A 26646-nucleotide genomic window follows, 5' to 3' on the forward strand; every position below is an offset into this window, starting at 1 on the left:
CAGTTGAATGGAGAGAAAGCTGTACTTACTCACAGGTCTGAATGTGCCTGAAATCCTGCTCTTGCCTTTTTCCCTGTCAGGTCCAGTCCCAGTGGGATAGAGGAACTCTTTAGGAATGGGAAGAGGGACGGAGCATGAGTTGGAAAAAGCAGAAAAAAGTCATTCCATTCAGGACTGAGTCCCTCAGAGTGAGAAGCACAGTAAATTGCATACTGAGAGAGAACGAGAGTGGGAGAGAGAGAGAGAGAAAGAGCGAAGGATAGAGTGAGCATGCAAGAGAAACAGAGAGGGAGTGAGCGAGAGAGGTAGAGACAGTGAGAGCGAATGTGGGGAAAGAAAGCAGGGAGATGGCCAGGGAAAGGAGACGGGAGGGAGTGTAAAGAGGAGGGAGAGTAGGGAGTAGGAGAGAGGGAGAGAGAGGGGGAGAGGTAAAACAGAGGGATGCAATGAGGCATGTTCCATCATGCTTTCCTAATCAATCCCCACACTGTCCCCTTAGATATGCTCTCGGTTTCAGGACCACGGACAGAGCATTACCATTCACTACTGTCCACTACCCACCCAGCCTCCTCAGTGGACGGGGTGGGAGAGAGGAGCTGAAAGCAGGAAGGATGTAGCCTACTTGTATTATTATGCGAGAGAGTGAGGGAGGATAGAGGGTGGGACTGTGGGGATGTGTGAGAAGAGGAATGTCGCGTGGATGGAAGGGGGTGAACATAAACAGAGGTGTGGACAGGGATAGACATGGGGAGGGAGGGAGGGAGTTGTCCCATAAAGCTGGGCTCAGCGGAGGGCAGGCAGACATTCCCTGGTCCCTTGGTGTACTGGTCCTAACCTACAATACACAGATGAATCAGTTCACGCTTCAGAAAACAAAGGAAAGGAGGGGTGGTCAACAACAACGACAAAAATCAAAAGGAGTAACTCGAGGCAGAAAGCAGTTGGAGCACTCAACAAAAAGGCAGAGATTTATTTATTTTAGCTCACTTTAATCCATTGTACAGGTGAGAAGGTGACTGACGTTTCAAAGTCAAGCTGACATCTTCTTCAGCTTGATATCGAAACTCCAGTCACCCTGCTCACATCCTGTAAAATGGATTAAAGTGAGCTAAAAGATATCAATCTCTGCCTTTATTTGCTGAATGCCGAAACTCCTTTCTGCCTCAAATTAGTCCTTTTGGAAGTTTTTCTCGATAAACTCTTCTCACAGAAATGAATCACTCACTACCGTACGGACCCACCAGCCAGGATCCACAGATTACATATGCAAAAGCATATGCTCTCGTCACACACACACACACACACACACACACACACACACACACACACACACACACAATGCTCACATACAGCAGATGTGTCCAGTAACAGAATCATTAACATAGTGTATGGAGCGTTTAGCCAGTCAGATCAATGCATGGCCATGGCCTTCACTGTGAATCACTTACTTAGAGAGCACACAGAGCTCTGGTCCCACACGGAGTTGGAGAGCACACAGAGCTCTGGTCCCACACGGAGTTGGAGAGCACACAGAGCTCTGGTCCCACACGGAGTTGGAGAGCACACAGAGCTCTGGTCCCACACGGAGTTGGAGAGCACACAGAGCTCTGGTCCCACACGGAGTTGGAGAGCACACAGAGCTCTGGTCCCACACGGAGTTGGAGAGCACACAGAGCTCTGGTCCCACACGGAGTTGGAGAGCACACAGAGCTCTGGTCCCACACGGAGTTGGAGAGCACACAGAGCTCTGGTCCCACACGGAGTTGGAGAGCACACAGAGCTCTGGTCCCACACGGAGTTGGAGAGCACACAGAGCTCTGGTCCCACACGGAGTTGGAGAGCACACAGAGCTCTGGTCCCACACAGAGTTGGAGAGCACACAGAGCTCTGGTCCCACACGGAGTTGGAGAGCACACAGAGCTCTGGTCCCACACGGAGTTGGAGAGCACACAGAGCTCTGGTCCCACACGGAGTTGGAGAGCACACAGAGCTCTGGTCCCACACGGAGTTGGAGAGCACACAGAGCTCTGGTCCCACACGGAGTTGGAGAGCACACAGAGGTTGCGTCCCAAATGGCACCCTATTTTCAATATAGTGTACTACTTTTGACCAGAGCCCAATATGGGCACTTGTCAAATGCAGCGCATTATGAAGGGAATAGGATGCCATTTGGGACTCACACATGGACAGGGAGCCTCCTCTGTGCTGCTCCCCCCACCTGACTGGTCCCGTTCTTCTGCACCTGAAGCAGCCGAATCGATTGGCTCCTCCTGCAGCTCCTCCATTAGTCTAATCTAGCAGGGAGGAGAGGAGAGGACTGAAGGGGCTGCATGGAGCTGCATGGAGAGACCAGGAAGGGAGGCAGCTGCCCAGAAGCTGCTTTGATGTCCACATAGAAGCTCTCCTCTGAATTCCCATTTAACACGGATGATTCATTGCCAACTGCTGCACAATTTGTTTACCTTACTCTTGTTTATTACTTGTGTTCCACTACACTGTTTCTTGAAATATTTCTCATTGAATTCATATTGGTTATCAAACCAAGTGGGAATATGAGGGGAATCACTGTCCCCTGCTGGCGGCTTACGGAACACAGAGTCTGCACATGATTAGTCATTTATTAGCCATAACAGCAGTGCTTGACTTTTTATTTAACTAGGCAAGTCAGTTAAGAACAAATCCTATTTACAATGCCGGCCTACCAGAAGGCAAAAAGCCTCCGACGGGGACGGGGGATGGGATTAAAAATAAAATAATAGGACAAAACACACATCACGACCAGACTGGGGCAGGACCTCACCGAATCAGAGTACCCACACCTCACATTTTTCACTTCTTAAGTTTTAGCACTTCTTATAGACTATTAGCTCCAAATTAGGGTGGAGTTCCAGCCCCTAAATATAAACAGCATCTATATAAGTCCAAGTCAAACACCACCTAACAGCCAGCTGTGCCTCCAGAGGATTAGTTCTGTTCAACCATGACAATCCTGACTCCATTAATGAATTGACTTCAGTTAGGAGCTGCTGTGGTGGTCATGCCTGCTTTGGTGTGAGTCTGTCCACCATCGTAGATGAATGGTTTATGGATCTAGTACAGACAGAGACTGGAGGCAGGGGAATATGGAAGCGATATTAAAGAGTCTATTGGGTCTCTGCGGAGAGGGAAGGATAAAAATAAGAGTGAGAAGACAGCTAGTGATAGTGAGAACAAGGAACACAAGCAGGACTGATGATGAAAGGTGTTTAGTGATAATGTGTGTGTGTGTGTTGGTTCCTTCCTCCTCAGGAGATCAATAGGAGGTGGAGAGGATCTGACAGAGAGCAACACTAGGGGACGGGGGAACGGGGACAAACCATACTGTACCAAGACCTGCCCTGTTCTAAAAGCACCTAATGACATAACACTTTCACCAGCCACGTCTTGAGTTTGCTGTTGATGAACAGATCTCTATCTATCTATCTATCCATCCATCCATCCATCCATCCATCCATCCATCTCAGGCCCACACACCGAGTTAGTCCATTTACTCTTCCAGCTCCTAAGAGCAACTCAACGGACTGTAAACATGGTTGTGTGTGTCACTCTCTCCCTGTTAAGTCTGTGTTAACTCATCCTCTTAGAAGCAGTAAGGCGTGAGGGAGCTGGGGAGAAAACGATCCACACAAGCACACACACAGAAATGACACTGCATGGTCTCCCTGAGAAGACAAACATGTTCACTTCTGAAACATGACGACATAAAGCACTGAGATAAAAAACGTAGCACAATACACACAACCACAGAGATAGATCAAATATATGTTAACTGATCTGCTCTCATATACACTTACTAACATACTGGCCTAACCGGTTCAGCGCGCGCGTCTGTGTGCGTGCGTCTGTGTGTGTGTGTGCGTGCGTGCGTCTGCGTGCGTGCGTCTGCGTGCGTGCGTCTGTGTGCGTGCGTGCGTCTGCGTGCGTGCGTGCGTCTGCGTGCGTGCGTGCGTGTGCGTGCGCGTCTGCGTGCGTGCGTCTGCGTGCGCATATTGATTTGATCTGTCCCCGCCAGACACGGTCATAACACGAAGGTTAAAATACCAAAACCAACTGTGAACCAACTATATGAATTTGGGGACAGGTAAAATGTGGTAGCCGTGCTGGTTAAGCGTGACATGAATTCTAAATAAATCACAGACAGCGTCACCAGAAAAGTACCCCCACACCGTCACTCCTCCTTTCAAATCAGATGTTATTTGTCACATACGCATGTTTAGCAGATGTTATTGCAGGTGTAGCGCAATGCTCCTCCTCCATGCTTCACGGTGGGAACCACACATGGAGATCATACGTTCACCTACTCTGTGTCTCACAAAGACACGACAGTTGGAACCAAAAATCTCAAATTTGGACTCATCAGGACAAAGGACAGATTTCCACCAGTTTAATGTCCATTGCTCGTGTTTCTTGGCCCAAGCAAGTCTCTTCTTATCATTGGTGTCCTTTAGTAGTGGTTTCTTTGCAGCAATTCGACAATGAAGGCCTGATTCATACAGTCTCCTCTGAGTAAATTTGATTACATTTACATTTGTCATTTAGCAGACGCTCTTATCCAGAGCGACTTACAGTAGTGAATGCATACATTTCATACATTTCATTTTTTTGTACTGCGTCTTGATGATGAGATGTGTCTGTTACTTGAACTCTGAAGCATTTATTTGGGTTGCAATCTGAGGCTGGTAACTCTAATGAATTTATCCTCTGCAGCAGAGGTAACTCTGGGTCTTCCTTTCCTGTGGCAGTCCTCATGAGAGCCAGTTTCATCATAGCGCTTAATGGTTTTTGCGACTGCACTAGAAGAAACTTTTAAAGTTCTTGAAATTTTCCTGATTGATTGACCTTCATGTCTTAAAGTAATGATGGGCTGTCGTTTTTCTTTGCTTATTTGAGCTGTTCTTGCCATAATATGGACTTGGTATTTTACCAAATAGTGCTATCTTCTGTATACTTCCCCTACCTTGTCACAACACAACTGATTGGCTCAAACGCATTAAGAAGGAAAGAAATTCAACAAATTCACCTTTAACAAGGCACACCTGTTAATGTAAATGCATTCCAGGTGACTACCTCATGAAGCTGATTGACAGAATGCCAAGCGTGTGCAAAGTTATCATCAAGGCAAAGGGTGGCTACTTAGAAGAATCTCAAATATACAATATATTTTGATTTGTTGAACACTTTTTTGGTTGCTAGATGATTCCATATGTGTTGTTTCATAGTTTTGATGTCTTCACTATTATTCTACAATGTTGAAAATAGTACAAATAAAGAAAAACCCTGGAATGAGTAGATGTGTCCAAACTTTTGACTGGTACTGTATGTCAAACATTTTTTGCAGCGCTAGCTAATGCAACGTGGACGGTTTGGTCAGCATGTAAGCCATTTATAGGCGTGCGCGCACAAAAACACACACATACACACACAAACAAAAGTGATATTACATGGTCTCCCTGAGAAGACAAACATCACATATACACACACTCAACACAGGCAACCGCCACCAACAGATCCACAGATGATGCAGTCTCTATTGCACTACACACTGCCCTTTCCCACCTGGACAAAAGGAACACTTACATGAGAAAGAAGTTCATTGACTCATCGCTAAGCTAAGGACCCTGGGATTAAACACCTCCCTCTGCAACTGGGTCCTGGACTTCCTAACGAGCAACCCCCAGGTGGTGAAGGTAGGCAACAACACATCTGCCACGCTGACCCTCAACACAGGAGCCCCTCAGGGGTGCATGCTTATTCCACTCCTGTACTTCCTGTTCACCCACGACTGTGGCCGCGCATGACTCCAATACTATCATTAAGTTTGCAGACGACATGACGGAGGTAGGCCTGATCACAGACTACAACGAGGCAGCCTATAGGGAGGAGGTCAGAGACCTAGCACTGTAGTGCCAGGACAACAGCTTCTCCCTCAACGTCTGCAAGACAAAGGAGCTGATCGTGGACTACAGGAAACGGAGGGCTGAGCACGTCCCCATTCATATCGACAGGGCTGTAGTGGAGCGAGACGAGAGCTTCAAGTCCCTCGGTGTCTACATCACTAAGGACCTATCATGGTCCAGCCACACCAACACAGTTGTGAAGAGGGCACGTCAAGGCCTCTTCCACCTCAGGAGGCATGGGCCCTCAGATCCTCAAAGAGTTCTACAGGTGCACCACTGAGAGCATCTTGACTGGCTGCATCACTGCTTGGCATGGCAACTGCTTGGCATCTGTCCGCAAGGCGCTGCAGAGGGTACGGGTACTCATTATTTTACTGTGTTACCATTTCCTTTTTTTATTTGAACTCTGCATTGTTGGGAAATGGCTTGTACGTGAGCACTTCACGGTAAAGTCTACACCTGTTGTATCGGGCGCATGTGACAAATAAAATGTGGTTTGATTTGAATGTCCCTTTGACCTCCTGGCCCTCCCCTCAGCACTGGTTTACTGGGATTCTCCTGAGTTAAATACATCAGTGGGTACTAGTCTAACACCTCCCCTTCCAAACAAGGCTCTCTCGAGGACATTTTAAAGGCTCAACACAAACTGATCCACACTTCCATCTCGCTTCCCTCTGTATCAGTCTATCCTAGGGTAGAGTGGATCAGCATAAATCCAGCCTATAGCTATCTGTTTGTGGGTCTCTATAAATCTATGTCGCTGTATGTGTATGTTTCACTGGCTCTCCTCTCCTGCCTGGTTAATGACTCTACAGGGGGTGCTGGTGTCCAGTACTCACCACTCACCACCCACAGCCTCAGACAGACAGACAGCAGAGACAGCTCAATTACCACGCCTGAGACTGAGGCGACCTAACACCCACGCCACACACACTCAGAGACAGACACACAGGTCTGGCTACAGAAAATACACAGGGTAGAGCCTAATGTTGTAAATACAGAAAACACACGTTTTTTTTTGTGTAGTTTCAAACACACGTGTGCCATTCTAATTGTGAGTGACATGTTTTCTTCACATCCAATTTCGCTCTCTCTCTCTCTGTTTCGCTCTTCCACTCTAAAATTAGAGAGCTGACTTTAAAAATGGAGCCCAGGGAAATATATAGCCCGTCTTTCTTGAGACACGGTGTACTGTAGTTAGTAGACTAGACTAGAGCAAGCAGGGGTTGGGCTGCTGCCAGGCAGGGTTAAATGTGAAGACGAAAGCCCTTCCAGGCTTTTCCCACAGCCTTTTGACAACAGACACCAATCACATGCAACAAGAATGAGTCCTTTTGGACAGGAGAGAGTTCTGTTATGAAGAGTCTGAATGAGCGGCTGGTTCTCACGGTAATGGTAGCAGCATACAGTAAGTAGTCTGTGTTCCAACCTACTCACTGAGATAGAGGACCACACTGCCCCCTGTGGCCACAACAGGGACTCTACAGGCTTTTCTAGTTAGAATGTAGACCTAGACATCCGGCACAAATACCAGCGGACACTGGAGACCTGAGCAGAGGCTGGATGTCAGATATAGCCAGTCTGTCTGGACAGAGTGACATACTGAACATGCTAAAGTGAGTGAAATACCTTTCACCTACTGGGTATTTGTTCAACTGAACTAAGAGACCTGTCAACAAGACACACAAGACGTAAATCCTCCCTCTGTAAACAATGATAACCTCCTCCTCCCATTCCCTTGCTGGGTAATCTATCTATTCCACCTTTATTTAGCCTGGTAAGATATCGAGATCAAACTCTCTTTTACAATGATTGTCTAAATAATCTATTAGCAATACAGGACTCACAGTGTGAAGTCACCTTACATTTGAAGTGACAGAACCAAAAAAAGCAACTTATCCTTTTGAAAGGATCGTTATGAGTCTAAAACATTTATTCTTGTGTCAAAATTTACTACAATGTGTAAACAGGAACATTTTGGTCATAAAGTCAGTCTCGTCCAAAACAGAAACTTGCAAGATAATTAAGGGGAAAATGAAGGGTATTGTAACAGTTCTCCATGAGTTGGGTCTACTTCATCCTGCCCATACGCCCACAGCTGGCAGCATCCAAGTAATCATCAATTCGGAGCGCAGCTGAACACCATCTGATCATCATGGTCAATTTGGTTTAATAGTTGGCAGTAGACCGGTTTGCTGACAACATCATGAAAATGCTATGCGCGCATCGATGTGGCAGGAAGCTGCAGATTGTTGTAATTCTGAACAGTCAGATAGCTGGCAACAATGAAGAGAAGCTGTCGTGTGGGGAATTGGAGGTGGCTCGTTTCAGCTAGTTTTGTGTTGATCTTGATACCATGTCTTATTTTGAGGTGTTTTTACTGATTTCATGTCTATGCTAATATGGCTAAAATTGACTAGCTAGCTAACCAACAACTATAACAATGTATTTGAAAGACAACAAGTGCTCATTGTGCAAATGTATTTATGACTAAGTACAATTTACATGTTGTCAACAGTCTAAGCCAACCGCGCCTGTTTTCCCCCATAGTTGTGTACACCTCGGTTTTGTTGCTAAACAACCAACCCGTCTCCAGACACCAGACCTGGAAGACTTTATCTAGTAGGGTGAGTGACTAACTGTGTATTGTTTTGGCGAAGTACAAACGTTTCCCACGTTCGAACACTCACACACAAGAGACACCCACATCAAAGCACACCTCAAACTCAAATCTTCTCAGTCACATTTCCTAATAAGGAAAATCTAAACCGAGGCGCAATCAGCAAGTTCAGCCTCCCTTTAAAAGCATAACATTATCAAACACGCATTCTTACCAGACTGGTCATTCATCATGCGGATGGCTTTGGCCTTGGCCAGCTCCAGCGCTGTGACCCATCTCTGGCGCTCCACCTCCGTGCTGGCCTTCAGGTGGTAGGTACGCCCACCGCTGCTCAGGACGATGTTACAGGCGTCCTCCGTGTCGATGTGGGCCGTGGCCAGGTTGATGGTGCCGCGACACGTATGGGCCATCTCTGCCTGAGTCCTGCAGGGGAACAACCACAGAGACAGACAGAGAGACAGAGAGAGACAGGGACACAGGACACAAGAAACAGAGACAGACAGAGAGACAGAGAGAGAGAGACAGGGACACAGGACACAAGAAACAGAGACAGAGAGAGACAGGGACACAGACACAAGAAACAGAGACAGACAGAGAGACAGAGAGAGACAGGGACACAAGAACAAAGACAGACAGAGAGACAGAGAGAGACAGGGACACAGACACAAGAAACAAAGACAGACAGAGAGATAGATAGAAAGACAGACAAGGACAAGACACCAAGTCACAGAAACAGAGATGGAGACACGGGGACAGAGACAGGGACAAAAACAAAAAAGATAGAGAGAAAGGCTGATTAGTAGTCAAATCCCAATGCTTTGTATCTACTACTAACCTACTGTAACTTTATGTCTGACTGGACACTGTATGCAGTTGCTTGATAAACAGTCATGACAAAACACTCAATTATTCCAATATTTGGCGATGGGGCCAGGCTCAGGTACAGGTTAAGGCGAGAGGAGGCTAGTAAGCAGGGAAGCAAGGAGGCAGAGGGATAGAGAGTCAGAAATAGAGAGGGACACACGCAATAGTGAAATTAAAAGATAGCGGCTTTGAAAGTTAAAACAGTCAAGAGTCATCCTTGGCTTACTGTCTTGTAGACTGTATTAAACTACTGTGTAACAGTATTCTCTGTTCCCAGCATGTCTATACACACATTCTCACATACAGCCAGCACCGGAAATCCCCACAAGGATAGTAAAACAGGGGTTAGGTTTAGGAGATAGGGTTAAGGTTAGGTTTAGGTTTAGGAGATAGGGTTAAGGTTAGGTTTAGGGAAAATAGGATTTTGAATGGAAATCAATTTTAGGTCCCCACAAGGATAGTAAAACATATACTGTGTGTATGTGTGCACACAGACTTTGGGCAAAGAACCTAGTATTGCACTTTCAGTGGGCCACAGAATGTTGGATAACAAGGCCATTGTGTGGCTCCAAACCCCCATGGTGGACAAAACCAAACAATGAATAACAACACTGCACACAAAGGACAGAGAGAAAGAGAGAGGGTGTGAGAGAGAGGAAAAGGGTGAAAGACCACAGAGAAAGAAAGAGTGAGAATTGCCTTGGACCAACTTGTTTCCACATTTACAATAATCATCATTAGTCTGAGCTAACCAGACGCTGGACTACCATCAGAGAACAGAGGTGAATGAAATCCTTCAAATCCTTGATGCAGAGAAGTCCTCAGGAGAAGAGCAATACAATTACTCAAACAAATAGTTTTGTCATGGAGGTACATTGGGACACTTCAGTGTAATTAGTATTGGCTAGGCTGTGTGGTAGGACCAGGGTGTCAGCCTAACCCCCCTCTGAGGACAGAGCAGGAGATCAGTCACAACTCACAAGCTTTATCCTCAGCAACCCAATAAGGAGCCTTTCAATGTGAACAGGCTCAAAGAACAACAGACATTATACAGGGTAAGGGGCTGGGATGGGCAGTGTGTGTGTAGGATATCTATCTGTTATACAGGGTAAGGGGCTGGGATGGGCAGTGTGTGTGTGTAGGATATCTATCTGTTATACAGGTAAGGGGCTGGGATGGGCAGTGTGTGTGTAGGATATCTATCTGTTATACAGGTAAGGGGCTGGGATGGGCAGTGTGTGTGTGTAGGATATCTATCTGTTATACAGGGTAAGGGGCTGGGATGGGCAGTGTGTGTGTAGGATATCTATCTGTTATACAGGTAAGGGGCTGGGATGGGCAGTGTGTGTGTGTAGGATATCTATCTGTTATACAGGGTAAGGGGCTGGGATGGGCAGTGTGTGTGTAGGATATCTATCTGTTATACAGGTAAGGGGCTGGGATGGGCAGTGTGTGTGTAGGATATCTATCTGTTATACAGGTAAGGGGCTGGGATGGGCAGTGTGTGTGTAGGATATCTATCTGTTATACAGGGTAAGGGGCTGGGATGGGCAGTGTGTGTGTAGGATATCTATCTGTTATACAGGGTAAGGGGCTGGGATGGGCAGTGTGTGTGTAGGATATCCATCTGTTATACAGGTAAGGGGCTGGGATGGGCAGTGTGTGTGTAGGATATCTATCTGTTATACAGGGTAAGGGGCTGGGATGGGCAGTGTGTGTGTAGGATATCTGTTTGTACACAGTTGTCCAAGTCCCAGACATAAGTTACTTAGTATCAGTTGCAGTTCCCTGGAGCGATGTCCGATCGCTGACCTGTAATGGTGAGAACAGCTAAGCTCAACCAGCTTCTGAGGAGGTAATACAGCCCATGTCCCACGGTGTGAGGGTCAAATCAAATTGTATTGGTCACATACACATGGTTAGCAGATGTTATTGGTCACATACACATGGTTAGCAGATGTTATTGGTCACATACACATGGTTAGCAGATGTTATTGGTCACATACACATGGTTAGCAGATGTTATTGGTCACATACACATGGTTAGCAGATGTTATTGGTCACATACACATGGTTAGCAGATGTTATTGGTCACATACACATGGTTAGCAGATGTTATTGGTTACATACACATGATTAGCAGATGTTACTGGTCACATACACATGGTTAGCAGATGTTACTGGTTACATACACATGGTTAGCAGATGTTATTGTGAGTGTAGTGAAATGCTTAAGCTTCTAGATCTGACAGTGCAGCAGTATGTAACAGGTCATATTTAACAATTCCACAACAAAACCTAATACACACAATCTAGTAAAGGAATGGGATGAGAATATATAACTATAAAGTATATGGATGAGCAGTGATCGAGCAGCTAAGATGCAATAGATAGTGAAGGATATAGTATACATTATATACATATGAGATGAGTAATGCGAGATATGTAAACATTCTTAGTGGCATTATTAAAGAGACTAGTGTTCCATTTATTAAAGTGTCCAATGATATCAAGTCTGTATGTACATACAATCTAGTAAAGATTTGATGCACCTGTACTGACCTCACCTTCTGGATGTTAGCGGCGTGAACAGGTAGTGGCTCGGGTGGTTGTTGTCCTTGATGATCTTTTTGGTCTTCCTGTGACATCAGGTGCTGTAGGTCTCCTAGAGGGCAGATAGTTTGCCCCCGGAGACGCGTTGTGCAGACCTCACTACCCTCTGGAGAGCCTTGCGGTTGTGGGCGGAGCAGTTGCCGTACCAGGTGGTGATATAGCCTGACAGGATGCTCTCAATTGTGCACCTGTAAAAGTTAGTGAGGGTTTTCGGTGACAAGCCAAACTTCTTCAGCTTCCTGAGGTTGAAGAGGCGCTGTTCCGCCTTCTTCACCACACTGTCTGTGTGGGTGGACCATTGCAATTTGTCGGTAAAATGAACACAGAGGAATTTAAAACTTTCCACCTGCTGTCCCGTCGATGTGGATAGGGGGGAACTCCCTTTGCTGTTTCCTGAAGTCCACAATCATCTCTTTTGTTTTGCTGACATTGATTGAGAGATAATTTTCCTGACACCACACTCCGAGTGCCCTCACCTTCTCCCTGTAGGCTGTCTCGTCGTTGCTGGTAATCAAGCCTACCACTGTTGTGTTGTCTGCAAACTTGATGATTGAGTTGGAGGCGTGCATGGCCACGCAGTCGTGGGTGAACAGAGAGTACAGGACGGGGCTGAGAACGCACCCTTGTGGGGCCCCAGTGTTGAGGATCAGCGGTGAAGATGTTGTTTCCTACCTTCACCACCTGGGGGCGGCCCGTCAGGAAATCCAAGACCCAATTGCACAGGGCAGGGTCGAGACCCAGGGTCTCAAGCTTAATGATGTGCTTGGAGGGTACTATGGTGTTCAATGCTGAGCTGTAGTCAATGAACAGCATTCTTACATAGATATTCCTCTTGTCCAGATGGGATAGGGCAGTGTGATGACAATTGCATCGTCTGTGGACCTATTGGGGCGGTAAGCTAATTGGAGTGGGTCCTGGGTGTGGGAAAGTCTGGGAAAGTCATATCCCTGGTTGTAGTGCTGGTTGTGCATGTGAATGTGTGTGGACGTGTTTTTGTTTGTTTACTATTCTTGTGGGGACTTCTGCTTCCCACAAGAATAGCAAACAAACATTTGACCAACTGCTATGCTACCTGACTAAATGCTATTTCTAGGGGGTTTAGGGTTAAGGTTAGAATTAGTGTTAGAATTAAGTTTAGGAGCTAGGGTTAAGGTTAGAGTACGGTTTAGGATTTTAAATGGGACTGAATTGTGTGTCCCCACAAGGTTAGTTGTAAAAGACTGTGTACACCTAAATATGTCCAAACATCCATCCTCATTGACCCCTGCCCCTCACTGCCAGAACCAGCTGTCTCACAGCATTATCCTGCCAACTGAACCAGCACACACTCAGCCCAGAGCAACAGGATCACATGCGCACGCGTCTCGAGACTCACTCACTCAGGGTTTCTGTCCTGAAATGTCTGAAAGCTTCTAAGAAGTGCGTGTGTCGTCTTGTTGTAGAGAAAACAGTCTAGCTAGCAGGAACAGTGCTTAGTTTACAAGGCTAATTGAGAATATATTTTGAGTGAGATAGATAGACACACACACACTAGCGTTCAAAAGTTTGGGGTCACTTAGAAATGTCCTTGTTTTTGAAAGAAAAGCTACAATTTTGTCCATTAAATGACATCAAATTGATCAGAAATACAGTGTAGACATTGTTAATGTTGTAACTGACTATTGTAGCTGGAAACGGCAGATTTCTTATGGAATATCTACAGTCGAAGTAGGAAGTTTACATACACTTATGTTGGAGTCATTAAAACTCGTTTTTCAACCACTCCACAAATTTCTTGTTAACAAGCTATAGTTGTGGCAAGTCGGTTAGGACATCTACTACCCAACAATTGTTTACAGACAGATGATTTCACTGTATCACAATTCCAGTGGGTCAGAAGTTTACATACACTAAGTTGACCTGTGCCTTTTAAACAGCTTGGAAAATTCCAGAAAATGTCATGGCTTCAGAAGCTTCTGATAGGCTAATTGACATCATTTGAGTCAATTGGAGGTGTACCTGCGGATGTATTTCCAGGCCTAACTTCAAACTCAGTGCCTCTTTGCTTTACATCATGGGAAAATCAAAAGAAATCAGCCCAAAAAATTGTAGACCTCCACAAGTCTGGTTCATCCTTGGGAGCAATTTCCAAACGCCTGAAGGTATCACGTTCATCTGTACAAACAATAGTACACAAGTATAAACACCATGGGACCACGCAGCCATCATACCGCTCAGGAAAGAGACGTGATCTGTCTCCTAGAGATGAACGTACTTTGGTGCGAAAAGTGCAAATCAATCCCAGAACAACAGCAAAGGACCTTGTGAAGATGCTGGAGGAAACAGGTACAAAAGTATCTATATCCACAGTAAAATGAGTCCTATATCGACATAACCTGAAAGGCCGCTCAGCAAGGAAGAAGCCACTGCTCCAAAACTGCCATAAAAAAGCCAGACTATTGTTTGCAACTGCACATGAGGACAAAGATCGTACTTTTTGGAGAAATGTCCTCTGGTCTGATGAAATAAAAATAGAACTGTTTGGCCATAATGACCATTGTTATGTTTGGAGGAAAAAGGGGGATGCTTGCAAGCCGAAGAACACCATCCTAACCGTGAAGCACGGGGGTGGCAGCATCATGTTGTGGGGGTGCTTTGCTGCAGGAGGGACTGGTACACTTCACAAAATAGATGGCATCATGAAGAATTGAAAATTATGTGGATATATTGAAGCAACATCTCAGAACATCAGTCAGGAAGTTAAAGCTTGGTCACAAATGGTTCTTCCAAATGGACATTGACCCCAAGCATACTTCCAAATTTGTGGCAAAATGGCTTAAGGACAACAAAGTCAAATTATTGGAGTGGCCATCACAAAGCCCTGACCTCAACTCTATAGAAAATGTGTGGGCAGAAGTGAAAAAGGTGTGTGCAATCAAGGAGGCCTACAAACCTGACTCAGTTACACCAGCTCTGTCAGGAGGAATGGGCCAAAATTCACCCAACTTATTGTGGGAAGCTTGTGGAAGGCTACCCAAAACCTTTGACCCAAGTTAAACAATTTAAAGGCAATGCTACCAAATACTAATTGAGTGTATGTAAACTTCTGACCCACTGAAAATGTGAAGAAATAAAAGCTGAAATATATAATTCTCTCTACTATTATTCTGACATTTCACATTATTTAAATAAAGTGGTGATCCTAAGTGATCTAAGAGGGATTTTTTACTAGGATTAAATGTCAGGAATTGTGAAAAACTGAGTTTAAATGTATTTGGCTAAAGTGTATGTAAACTTCCGACTTCAACTGTACATAGGCGTACAGAGGCCCATTATCAGCAACCATCACTCCTGTGTTCCAATGGCACGTTGTGTTAGCTAATCCAAGTTTATCATTTTAAAAGGCTAATTGATCATTAGAAAACCCTTTTGCAATTATGTTAGTACAGCTGAAAACTGTCGTGCTGATTAAAGAAGCAATAAAACTGGCCTTCTTTAGACTAGTTGAGTATCTGGAGCATCAGCATTTGTGGGTTCGATTACAGGCTCAAAATGGACAGAAACAAAGACCTTTCTTCTGAAACTCGTCAGTCTATTCTTGTTCTGAGAAATGAAGGCAATTCCATGTGAGAAATTGCCAAGAAACTGAAGATCTCGTACAACGCTGTGCACTACTCCATTCACAGAACAGAGCAATCTGGCTCTAACCAGAATAGAAAGAGGAGTGGGAGGCTAGTCTCTCTTGACTGTTTAGCCAAGACATGAGTAGCTGTCCAGCGTGCTTGCAAACTTTCATTCTGGGTGCCGAGATTAAAGGTAAAGCTGATCCTAAACAAGCAATTTGTGGTCAACTTTTCCCTGGCTCCATCTTAGACCAGATAGGGACATGGTCATGCAAAGCAACAGGGAGAGAAGGGTTCCTCAACAGCCCAGCTTCCAGTGTGCGCTGCCTTCCCAGAGCTTCAGCTCTAACTGGGTCACACCACTAGAAGTGTGCTGATGAGAAAGATGAGATCCATTTTGATCCCTCTGCCCTGTGAGGAGGCAAGGCCATGCAACGGCAAAGGGATTACAGAGCCAAGGCACAGCAGAAGCGGAGAGAGAGATAAGGACGGCGGGGCACAGAGAGAGAGAAAAATATGGACGGTGGGGCAGAGAGAGAGAGAGCGAGAGATATGGACGGTGGGGCAGAGAGAGAGAGAGAGAGAGATGGACGGTGGGGCAGAGAGAGAGAGAGAGAGAGAGAGAGATGGACGGTGGGGCAGAGAGAGAGAGAGATGGACGGTGGGGCAGAGAGAGAGAGAGAGAGAGATGGACGGTGGGGCAGAGAGAGAGAGAGAGATGGACTGTGGGGCAGAGAGAGAGAGAGAGATGGACTGTGGGGCAGAGAGAGAGAGATGGACGGCAGGGCAGAGAGAGAGAGAAAGAGAGAGAGAGAGGGAAAGAGAGAGAGATGGACGGCAGGGCAGAGAGAGAGAGAGAGAGAGAGAGAGAAAGAGAGAGAGAGGGAAAGAGAGAGAGATGGATGGCAGGGCAGAGAGAGAGAGAGAGAGAGGGAAAGAGAGAGAGATGGACGGCAGGGCAGAGAGAGAGAGAGAGAGAGAGAGAGAGAGAGAGAGAGAGAGAGAGAGAGAGAGAGAGAGAGAGAGAGAGAGAGAGAGAGAGAGAGAGAGAGAGAGAGAGAGAGAGAGAGAGAGAGAGAGAGAGAGAGAGAGAGAGAGAGAGAGAGAGAGAGAGAGAGAGAGAGAGAGAGAGAGAGAGAGAGATAGATATGGACGGCAGGGCAGAGAGAGAGAGAAAGAGCGAGAGAGAGGGAAAGAGAGAGATTTGAATCAGAGAGAGGGAGTGTGAGGGCCAGCGGGTCCTGTGTGTTGTGCTGTGCTGGTAAAGCATTAAGGGGCTTTTACCTGTCGTTCCCCTGAGCACCACACAACCACACAAAACACAGATCCACCGATCTGAGGGCGTGTAATGAAACAGAACAGCGTCTCAACACACTAGAGAGACTAGCTGGCACAGGCATGAGCAGACATGCAGAACATACAGAGACAAACAGGTAAACAGAGAGACATACAGGAATAAAGACAAGGACAAATATACAGCACGGTAAGAAGGGAACACAACAGGATACAAGGAGAGATAGGCACTACATGTCCCTTGGTGTTGTCCTCCTAAGGAGGGAGAGAGTAATAAAAACATGAGACAAGCAAACCAAGACAGAGACACTGTGGCACGTACAGTATGACATGACCTGCTGAAAGATTAAAGCTGAGGATGTTAAGTGTTTCTATTCAGCATTGTCTCTCACACACACACACACACACACACACACACACACACACACACAGTGACCTGGCACTGAGCCCAAGGAGGAACCCATTAATTTGATTGGACCACGTCTTCCCTCCTTTCCCCCTCTCCAACATCTCCAGGCCAGAGCGAGCCTACGTCCGAGGATGGCTCTGAGCTCAGTGCTGAGCAGGACTGTCCCTGCCCCTCCAACTGGCTCGTGTATTGTCTCATAACTCTTCTTTCCTCCCTTCAGGCAAGGACACAGTGTGCCAGCAGGACCAAAAACCAAACTGAGAACTGAAAACGATGCAGAACCCCCACCTAGCCGTATAACTATCCAGTTAAAACTGTATTAATACTTCTATCTCAGAGCCAAGCTGAGATGTGCATGGGGCCGCCAGGCTGAGTGTGTGTGAGGCAGTGATAGCAGGGCTTGCATAGGGCTCCAGAAGCTAATGCTTTGTAATCTTTACTAAAGCACTGTCAGATTTCCTCTCAGAGGTAAGTAAGCTGTGATGAGAGTTAAGGCCGGAAGAAAGAGTCAATGAAGAAATAAAAAATGAAAGACGAGAGGAGGAGGGGAAAGGCCTTGTCACACATTGAAGTGAGATAATGGTGGGTGTTCACCTCAGTCATTTACAGTACCTGACTGGTGATGGGAAAACAGGAAACAGCCAAAGGATGGTGGGGGGGGGGTGGCTGACTCGGAGTAAAAGAGAAGCAGCAAAACAATTCAAAGTTGATTGGTCACGTACATAGTTTAGCAGATGTTATAGCTGGTGCAGCAAAATGCTCATGTTATTAGACCTGACTGCCCTTGACTAGCACAAAAACATCCTGTGGCGTTCTGCATTAGCATCGAATAGCCCCCGCGATATGCAACTTTTCACTGAAGTTAGGAACCAATATACTCAGTCAGTTAGGAAAGCTAAGGCTAGCTTTTTCAAACAGAAATTTGCATCCTGTAACACTAACTCCAAAAAGTTCTGGGACACTGTAAAATCCATGGAAAATAAGATCACCTCCTCCCAGCTGCCCACTGCACTGAGGCTAGGAAACACTGTTACCACCAATAAATCCGCGATAATTGAGAATTTCAATAAGCATTTTTCTACGGCTGGCCATGCTTTCCACCTGGCTGCCCCTACCCCAGTCAACAGCCCTGCACCACTCACTGCAACTCGCCCAAGCCTCCCCCATTTCTCCTTCTCCCAAATCCAGGTAGCAGATGTTCTGAAAGAGCTGCAAAATCTGGACCCCTACATATCAGCAGGGATAGACAATCTGGACCTTCTCTTCCTAAAATTATCAGCCGAAAATGTTGCAACCCCTATTACTAGCTTGTTCAACCTCTCCTTCGTATCGTCTGAGATCCCCAAAGATTGGAAAGCTGCCAGGGTCATCCCCCTCTTCAAAGGGGGAGACACTCTAGACCCAAACTGCTACAGACCTATATATCTATCCTACCCTGCCTTTCTAAGGTCTTCGAAAGCCAAGTCAACAAACAGATCACCGACCATTTTGAATCCAACCGTACCTTCTCCGCTATGCAATCTGGTTTCTGAGCTGGTCACGGGTGCACCTCAGCCACGCTCAAGGTCCTAAACGATAGCATAACCGCCATCGATAAGAGACAATACTGCACAGCTGTATTCATCGACCTGGCCAAGGCTTTCGACTCTGTCAATCACCATATTCTTATTGGCAGACTTAACAGCCTTGGTTTCTCAAATGACTGTCTAGCCTGGTTCACCAACTACTTCTCTGACAGAGTTCAGTGTGTCAAATCGGATGGCCTGTTGTCCAGACCTCTGGCAGACTCTATGAGGGTGCCACAGGGTTTAATCCTCGGGCCGACTCTTTTCTCTGTATACATCAATGATGTGGCTCTTGCTGCTGGTGAGTCTCTGATCCACCTCTACGCAGACAACACCATTCTGTATACTTCTGGCCCTTCTTTGGACACTGTGTTAACTAACCTCCAGACGAGCTTCAATGCCATACAACTCTCCTTCCGTGGCCTCCAACTGCTCTTAAATGCAAGTAAAACTAAATGCATGCTCTTCAACCGATCGCTGCCCGCACCTACCCACACGTCCAGCATCACTACTCTGGACGGTTCTGACTTGTGGACAACTACAAATACCTAGGTGTCTGGTTAGACTGTAAACTCTCCTTCCAGACTCACATCAAACATCTCCAATCCAAAATTAAATCTAGAATCGGCTTCCTATTTCGCAACAAAGCATCCTTCACTCATGCTGCCAAACATACCCTCGTAAAACTGACTATCCTACCGATCCTTGACTTCAGCGATGTCATTTACAAAATAGCCTCCAACACTCTACTCAGCAAATTGGATGCAGTCTATCACAGTGCCATCCGTTTTGTCACCAAAGCCCCATATACTACCCACCACTGCGACCTGTATGCTCTTGTTGGCTGGCCCTCGCTTCATATCTGTCGCCAAACCCACTGGCTCCAGGTCATCTATAAGTCGTTGCTAGGTAAAGCCCCGCCTTATCTCAGCTCACTGGTCACCACAGCAACAGCCACCCGTAGCACGCGCTCCAGCAGGTATATTTCACTGATCACCCCCAAATCCAATTCCTCCTTTGGCCGCCTTTCCTTCCAGTTCTCTGCTGCCAATGACTGGAACAAACTGCAAAAGTCACTGAAGCTGGAGACTCATATCTCCCTCACTAGCTTTAAGCAGCAGCTGTCAGAGCAGCTCACAAATCACTGCACCTGTACAAAGCCAATCTATAAATAGCCCATCCAACTACCTCATCACCATATTGTTATTTATTTTGCTCCTTTGCTCCCCAGTACCGCTAATTGCACACTCATCTTCTGCACATCTATCACCCCAGTGATTAATTTGCCATACTGTAATAATTTTGCCACTATAATTTAGACCTATATATTGCCTACCCCCCTTATCCTACATCATTCGCACACACACACACACACACACACACACACACATATATATAGAGAGAGAGAGAGACTTTCTCTATTGTATTATTGACTGTTTGTTTATTCCATGTGTAACTCTGTGTTGTTTGTGTCGCACTGTTTGTTTATTCCATGTGTAACTCTGTGTTGTTGTTTGTGTCGCACTGCTTTGTTCTCAACTGGCCTACCTGGTTATTAAATAAAGGCGAAAAAAATAAAAAATAAAAATAAAATGTGCTCCTAACAATGCGGTAAAATGTCAAACAGGTAAACATACAGTACCAGTTGAAAGTTGGGACACAGCTGCTCATTGCATTGTAGAATAATAGTGAAGACATCAAAACTATGAAATAACACGTATGGAATCATGTAGTACCCAAAAAAAGGTATATTTTAGATTCTTCAAAGTAGCCACCCTTTGCTTTGATGACAGCTTTGCACACGCTTGGCATTCTCTCAACCAGCTTCATGAAGTAGTCACCTGGAATGCATTTCAATTAACAGGTGTGCCTTGCTAAGTTAATTTGTGGAATTTCTTTCCTTCTTAATACGTTTGAGACAATCAGTTGTGCTGTAACAAGGTAGGGTTGGTATACAGAAAACAGCCCTATTTGGTAAAAGACCAAGTCCATATTATGTCAAAAACAGCTGAAATAAGCAAAGAGAAATGACATTACTTTAAAACATTAAGGTCAGTCAATCCTGAACATTGAGAACTTTGAAGGTTTCTTCGAGTCCAGTCGCACAAACCATCAAGCGCTATGATGAAATTGGCTCTCATGAGGATCGCCATAGGAATCAGATTGGAGCCCAAATAAATGCTTCACAGAGTTCAAGTAACAGACACATCTCAACATCAACTGATCAGAGGAGACTGCGTGAATAAGGCCTTCATGGCCAAATTGCTGCAAAGAAACCACTACTAAAGGACATCAATAATAAGAAGAGACTTGCTTGGGCCAAGAAACACGAGCAATGAACATATCATGCCTGTTTGATCCTGTCTGGAGGTATAGTAGGACAGGGCCACATCGTCTCCCGACCCCTCCCGTCTCAGCCTCCAGTATTTATGCAATAGTTTGTGTCTCGGGGGGCTAAGGTCAGTCTGTTATATCTCAAGTATTTTTCCTTTCTTATCTGGTATCCTGTGTGAATGTAAGTATGCTCTCTCTAATTCCCCTCTCTCTTTTTCTCTCTCTCGGAGGACCTGAGCCCTAGGACCATGCCTCAGGACTACCTGGCATGATGACTCCTTGCTGTCCCAAGTCCACCTGGCCCTGCTGCTGCTCCAGTTTCAACTGTTCTGCCTGCAGCTATGGAACCCTGACCTGTTCACCGGACGTGCTACCTGTCCCAGACCTGCTGTTTTCAACTCTCTAGAGACAGCAGGAGCAGTAGAGATACTCAAAGATTGGCTATGAAAAGCCAACAGACATTTACTCCTGAGGTGCTGACCTGTTGCACCCTCGACAACCACTGTGATTATTATTATTTGACCCTGCTGGTCATCTATGAACATTTGAACATCTTGGCCATGTTCTGTTATAATCTCCACCCGGAACAGCCAGAAGAGGACTGGCCACTCCTCATAGCCTGGTTCCTCTCTAGGTTTCTTTCTAGGTTCTGGGCTTTCTAGGGAGTTTTTCCTAGCCACCGTGCTTCTACACCTGCATCGCTTGCTGTTTGGGGTTTTAGGCTGGGTTTCTGTACAGCACTTTGTGACATCAGCTGATAAATAAATTTGATTGATTGATTGATTAGACCGGTGGAAATCTATCCTTTGAGTGTATGATGAGTGCAAATTTGAGATTTTTGGTTCCAACCGCCATGTCTTTGTGAGACGCAAAGTAGGTGAACGGATGATCTCCGGCATGTGTGGTTCCCACCGTGAAGCATGGAGTAGGTGTGATGGTGCTTTGACCCAAAACACACCTCCAGGCTGTGTTAGAACTATTTGACCAAGGAGGAGAGTCATGGAGTGCTGCATCAGATGACCTGGTCTCCACAATCACCTGACCTCAACCCAATTGAGATGGTTAAGGATGAGTTGGACCGCAGAGTGAAGAAAAAGCAGCCAACAAGTGCTCAGCATATGTGGGAACTCCTTCAAGACTGTTGGAAAAGCATTCCTCGTGAAGCTGGTTGAGAGAATGCCAAGAGTGTGCAAAGCTTTCATCAAGGCAAAGGGTGGCTACTTTGAAGAATCTCAAATATATTTAGATTTGTTTTTAGTTACTACATGATTCCATGTGTTATTTCATACAATGTAGAAAATAGTAAAAATATAGAAAAACCCTTGAATGAGCAGGTGTGTCCAAACTTTCGACTGGTGCTGTATATATAAAAATGTCAGAACAAATCCGATTAACAACTCAAATACTGTAGCACTGTAACAGTAATCCAAATGCAATCTATATGTATATACACAGGATGAATTTACACAAGATATACTAAGAATGATATGTACAGCAGTAGATAGCTCACTCTATGTCAAGAATCGATTATATAAATAAATATCCTGTATGTATAAGCAATGTAACTAAAATGCAATGTCCAGTAACAGTTACATTAGAATGAGCAATGCAGAGAATACAGTATTTGCAGTCTGAGCAGAGATGCAGCGTCAGACCAAAGACGAGTCAATGGAGCAAGTGAAACATTGCAGCTCTATAAACCCCCATAAAATGTTAAGTGGCTTAAACGCTGTGTGTCAGATCAGCTGCAGCCCAGAGATTATAGTCCATGTCCACCACTGGCCTTTGACTGCCACTACCAACTTTACATACATTCTCCATATCAGCACAACTCGACTGGGAAACTGAGATCCTTTGAACATCATTGGGATCAAATAAGCAAGTGGCATGGATTAAGTAAGTAGTGTCTCACCCCTTCAGGAATAAACAATTTGCCCTGCTTTTGAAAAGGGCAACTAAAGAAAATAGGCTACAACAACTGATCGATGCATGCTGTGATGCATGCTGTGATGCATGCTGTGATGGATGCTGTGATGCATGCTGTGATGCATGCTGTGATGCATGCTGTGATGGATGCTGTGATGGATGCTGTGATGGATGCTGTGATGGATGCTGTGATGGATGCTGTGATGCATGCTGTGATGGATGCTGTGATGGATGCTGTGATGCATGCTGTGATGGATGCTGTGATGGATGCTGTGATGCATGCTGTGATGGATGCTGTGATGGATGCTGTGATGCATGCTGTGATGGATGCTGTGATGGATGCTGTGATGGATGCTGTGATGGATGCTGAGATGGATGCTGAGATGGATGCTGAGATGCGAGTGACGTACAGTAAGCCATTCTGGCATCCATCTACAACCCTCAGGTAATCACTGCTACGTAGTCATACTACAGTCATAATATTGCTCTACATAATATGCGTCTGACACTTTTGAAAACACAAACAAGATAAAAGGAACTGACTGCTGCTCAGAGCAGATGACCTGTCCATTAATGGAACGCTGGATGTTTTAACGGTACAACCTGACCTTAGCCACATAGAGAGCTGTAACACACATAGGTGGCACAGCTGCAAGATACTGGAACACTGACTGACACAGAACAACACTTCCCCTCTTTGCCTCTATAATAATGAGAAAACGGGAGATGGGATGCAGGGAGTGAAGAACAGTGTTGTTCTGACAAAGACACAGTGATGCATACAATGCCTCCACCTCAGTCCTGCTGATCCAACAATGTTTTACAACCATGGTGGTACATCAGAGGGAGACGTCAAAGGTACAGTAGAAAACCTCCAGACATGAAGACACATCATTGACATGTTAGGTGCTACTGGTTTAATTTAGAATCACTTTCAAATACAGACAGAGACAGACAGGCAGCTTCTGTACGCAGGCGGACAAAAACAAAGCCTCCAGCCAGACGCACACAGAGAGCTCTGCCAGGCAGAGAGGAGACGAGGGGCATTACTCAGGCTTGCTTTTGTGGGAACCTGTGTGCTCCACTGCCTCAGATGTCAACAGGCTACCTTCACATCAGACAGCAGTCACCTTCCAACATTTGATTTGATTTAACTAGGCAAGTCAGTTAAGAACAAATTGTTATTTTACGATGACGGCCTTTGCAGACTATTAATAGAGGGAAGACTGAGGGGACAGAGTTCTTTCCTTTCACCATCAGCACAAACAAGAGTTGGACTTTGGCTCCCCTGTTTCAGATTCCACTAACCCTTGACTCTATGGCTAAAGGACCACAGGGCTGTGTGTGAAGGTGTGGTCGCATGCATCTGATTATATAGCACGGTATAAGATGTGTTAAGTGAAGTCCACCAGGTCCCATTACCACCGACTCCTTCAGACAGTAGAAATACATTTGATTGAGTAGACCTACTACCGGTAGTTAGCCTACATCTTGTTCTGATGAGAGAGGTAGGCTCGTTTCCTCCAGTGAAGTCAAAACAAAATATTGACACTAAGTAATTGTAGGTTGATGTGACTATAAAACTATTAAAATACATTAGCTGTCTCTGCTCTTTAACACCTGCTGTCATGAACCCCATCATCTGAGTGGTTTAAAAAGCCTAAGCTGGTTTTAGGAGCCAATTACACTCTCAACAGCAGACACTCATGTTTCTGGATGGACCTCATTCGCAGGATCTCAGAGGAATAGACCTACTTTCTGTTATGAACCAATTAATTAACCACAGTAAAACTGGGTTGGGTGAACAACAGTTGTTACATGTGACCCACTCTCCTTCTCCTGTTCAGAGGGCTGCCCAGAGGAAAGTTGACTCCCATTCAGGAAGCACCCGAGCCACAGGTGTTATTAGTAAAACACAGGTGGCAACTGTGCACTGTGTGGAGAGACGATGCTCGTCTTCTACAAGTGAATGTTGTTTTACTCCCAGGGAAAACATTCAGTGGGAGTGCATTTCTTTCGAAATGCAATAATTTGGGGTGTATGTTATTTGTAGCTAACAAAATAACATGGGTGGCAGAAAATAACTGATGACAGAGACTAGTTAGCTAGCTATATTTGTGCTAACGTTAGCAAGCTAGCTAGCTGGACAAACCATTATTTCATATGATAGCCCAAGGCTATAAAAAAGTATAAACTGAAACATTTCTTCCTATTAGACTTTGAGTTCCATCTCGTTAACATCAACAATCACTTGACAAGTCTACCTAGATCTATACAAAATCTGGTTAGCTCGCTGAGCTAGCAACTTCTCGCTAGCTCAGTCAGTGACAGCTAGGTCGTGCCAGAGCCACTCGCATTATGTCAGCCTGTCTGTGTAACGTTACAGTAACTACAATGATTTAAACATTCTAGCTAATATAGATAGTTAGCGACATATACGTTTTAAAGCTTGATAGCTATCATTTCTTTGTTAGCTAAGTTTAAAGGGCTTGAAATCATGTTATCTATTAGTGATCTGTGAGAATAGTGCCCACTGAAGTTAACACATGATGGGGCTTGTCTGAAGTCAAGAAGTTGTCATGATCTCAGTACCACACTTGGCTAGATACCTAGTTAGCGGTCATCATAGTGATTGTTTGTTTGACACTTGCAATAAAATACCATCAAAGTGTATATAGTACTAGTAGCTAGCTAGCTAGTTAGCCTGCAATTGCGGCTTATAAACATGTATTTTAATATTCTAACCCATGCTGATGCTGACATGGTTAACGTTTAATTTGACAATGACACTGTACTGTAATTAGCTAGCTACACAGCAGCTAGTGTCAGCATGTTTACCTGTAATACGACAGAAGGCCATTGCTGAGGACGAACCATCGGCGTTGATACCCTTTCAAATAGTTAGTCCATTTAAAAAGCCAGCCTTTGTAAGTATCCGATCCCGGGGCTGGGGCACTCGCAGGAGTGGAAACCGAGCTCTTCCCCTGGTCGCTCATCCTCCGCTCCGCCGCAGGTTGTGGGGTGCAGCCGGACAAACAAGGTACCGCGGAAAGGAATGACACTATCCTCCCCGAGCGACCACAGAGAGCGATCGCTCTCCCCATACACACCGCCGATGAGTGAGCTAAACCGGGGAGGCTCCGGACCAGAGAAAGCAAGATTAACACCACACGCCCCTTTCACATGACCCTGGAAACCGGAGGAAGGATGAAAACTGATGGGAACTTTGCGAAGGAGGTACTGGCATGTGACGCTGGTGTCAGAAATTCCTGAAACATCAGGAGGCATGTGATTCATTATTTCTGCGATAGTTCATTTCGTATAGAAAATACAACAATCAAAAAGCAAATACTTTACTCTCCTTGGAGTAAATTGGATAAATACTGATGCAACTTAATGGATTTTTTTGCTAAATAGCTGAGCTTTTGGAAACATTACAGACACTAAATATACCCGTGTGTATACATGTTCAGTATTAGTAGCA

At 45.4% G+C, this 26646-nt stretch overlaps 1 protein-coding gene across 3 annotated transcripts in view; it reads right to left on the minus strand.

Moving 5' to 3' along the window:
- LOC115200191 (oxysterol-binding protein 2) overlaps window positions 1-26375 on the minus strand; it is an 82453-nt gene extending 56078 nt beyond the window's left edge. The window contains exons 1-3 of one of the 3 annotated variants that reach the window (XM_029763032.1): window positions 26001-26368; window positions 8771-8979; window positions 30-107 (exon numbers count right to left, since the gene is read on the minus strand). In XM_029763032.1, coding sequence (XP_029618892.1) covers window positions 30-107; window positions 8771-8979; window positions 26001-26266 — 553 coding nt within the window. In that variant the 5' untranslated portion in view covers window positions 26267-26368. Of the gene's footprint in view, window positions 1-29; window positions 108-8770; window positions 8980-26000 lie in introns of all 3 variants that reach the window. The other 2 variants (XM_029763033.1, XM_029763035.1) reach the window with 2 other exon arrangements.
- Window positions 26376-26646: the final 271 nt, after the last annotated feature.

This window comes from Salmo trutta, chromosome 9 (genome assembly GCF_901001165.1).
Source record: "Salmo trutta chromosome 9, fSalTru1.1, whole genome shotgun sequence".
NCBI lineage: Eukaryota > Metazoa > Chordata > Actinopteri > Salmoniformes > Salmonidae > Salmo > Salmo trutta.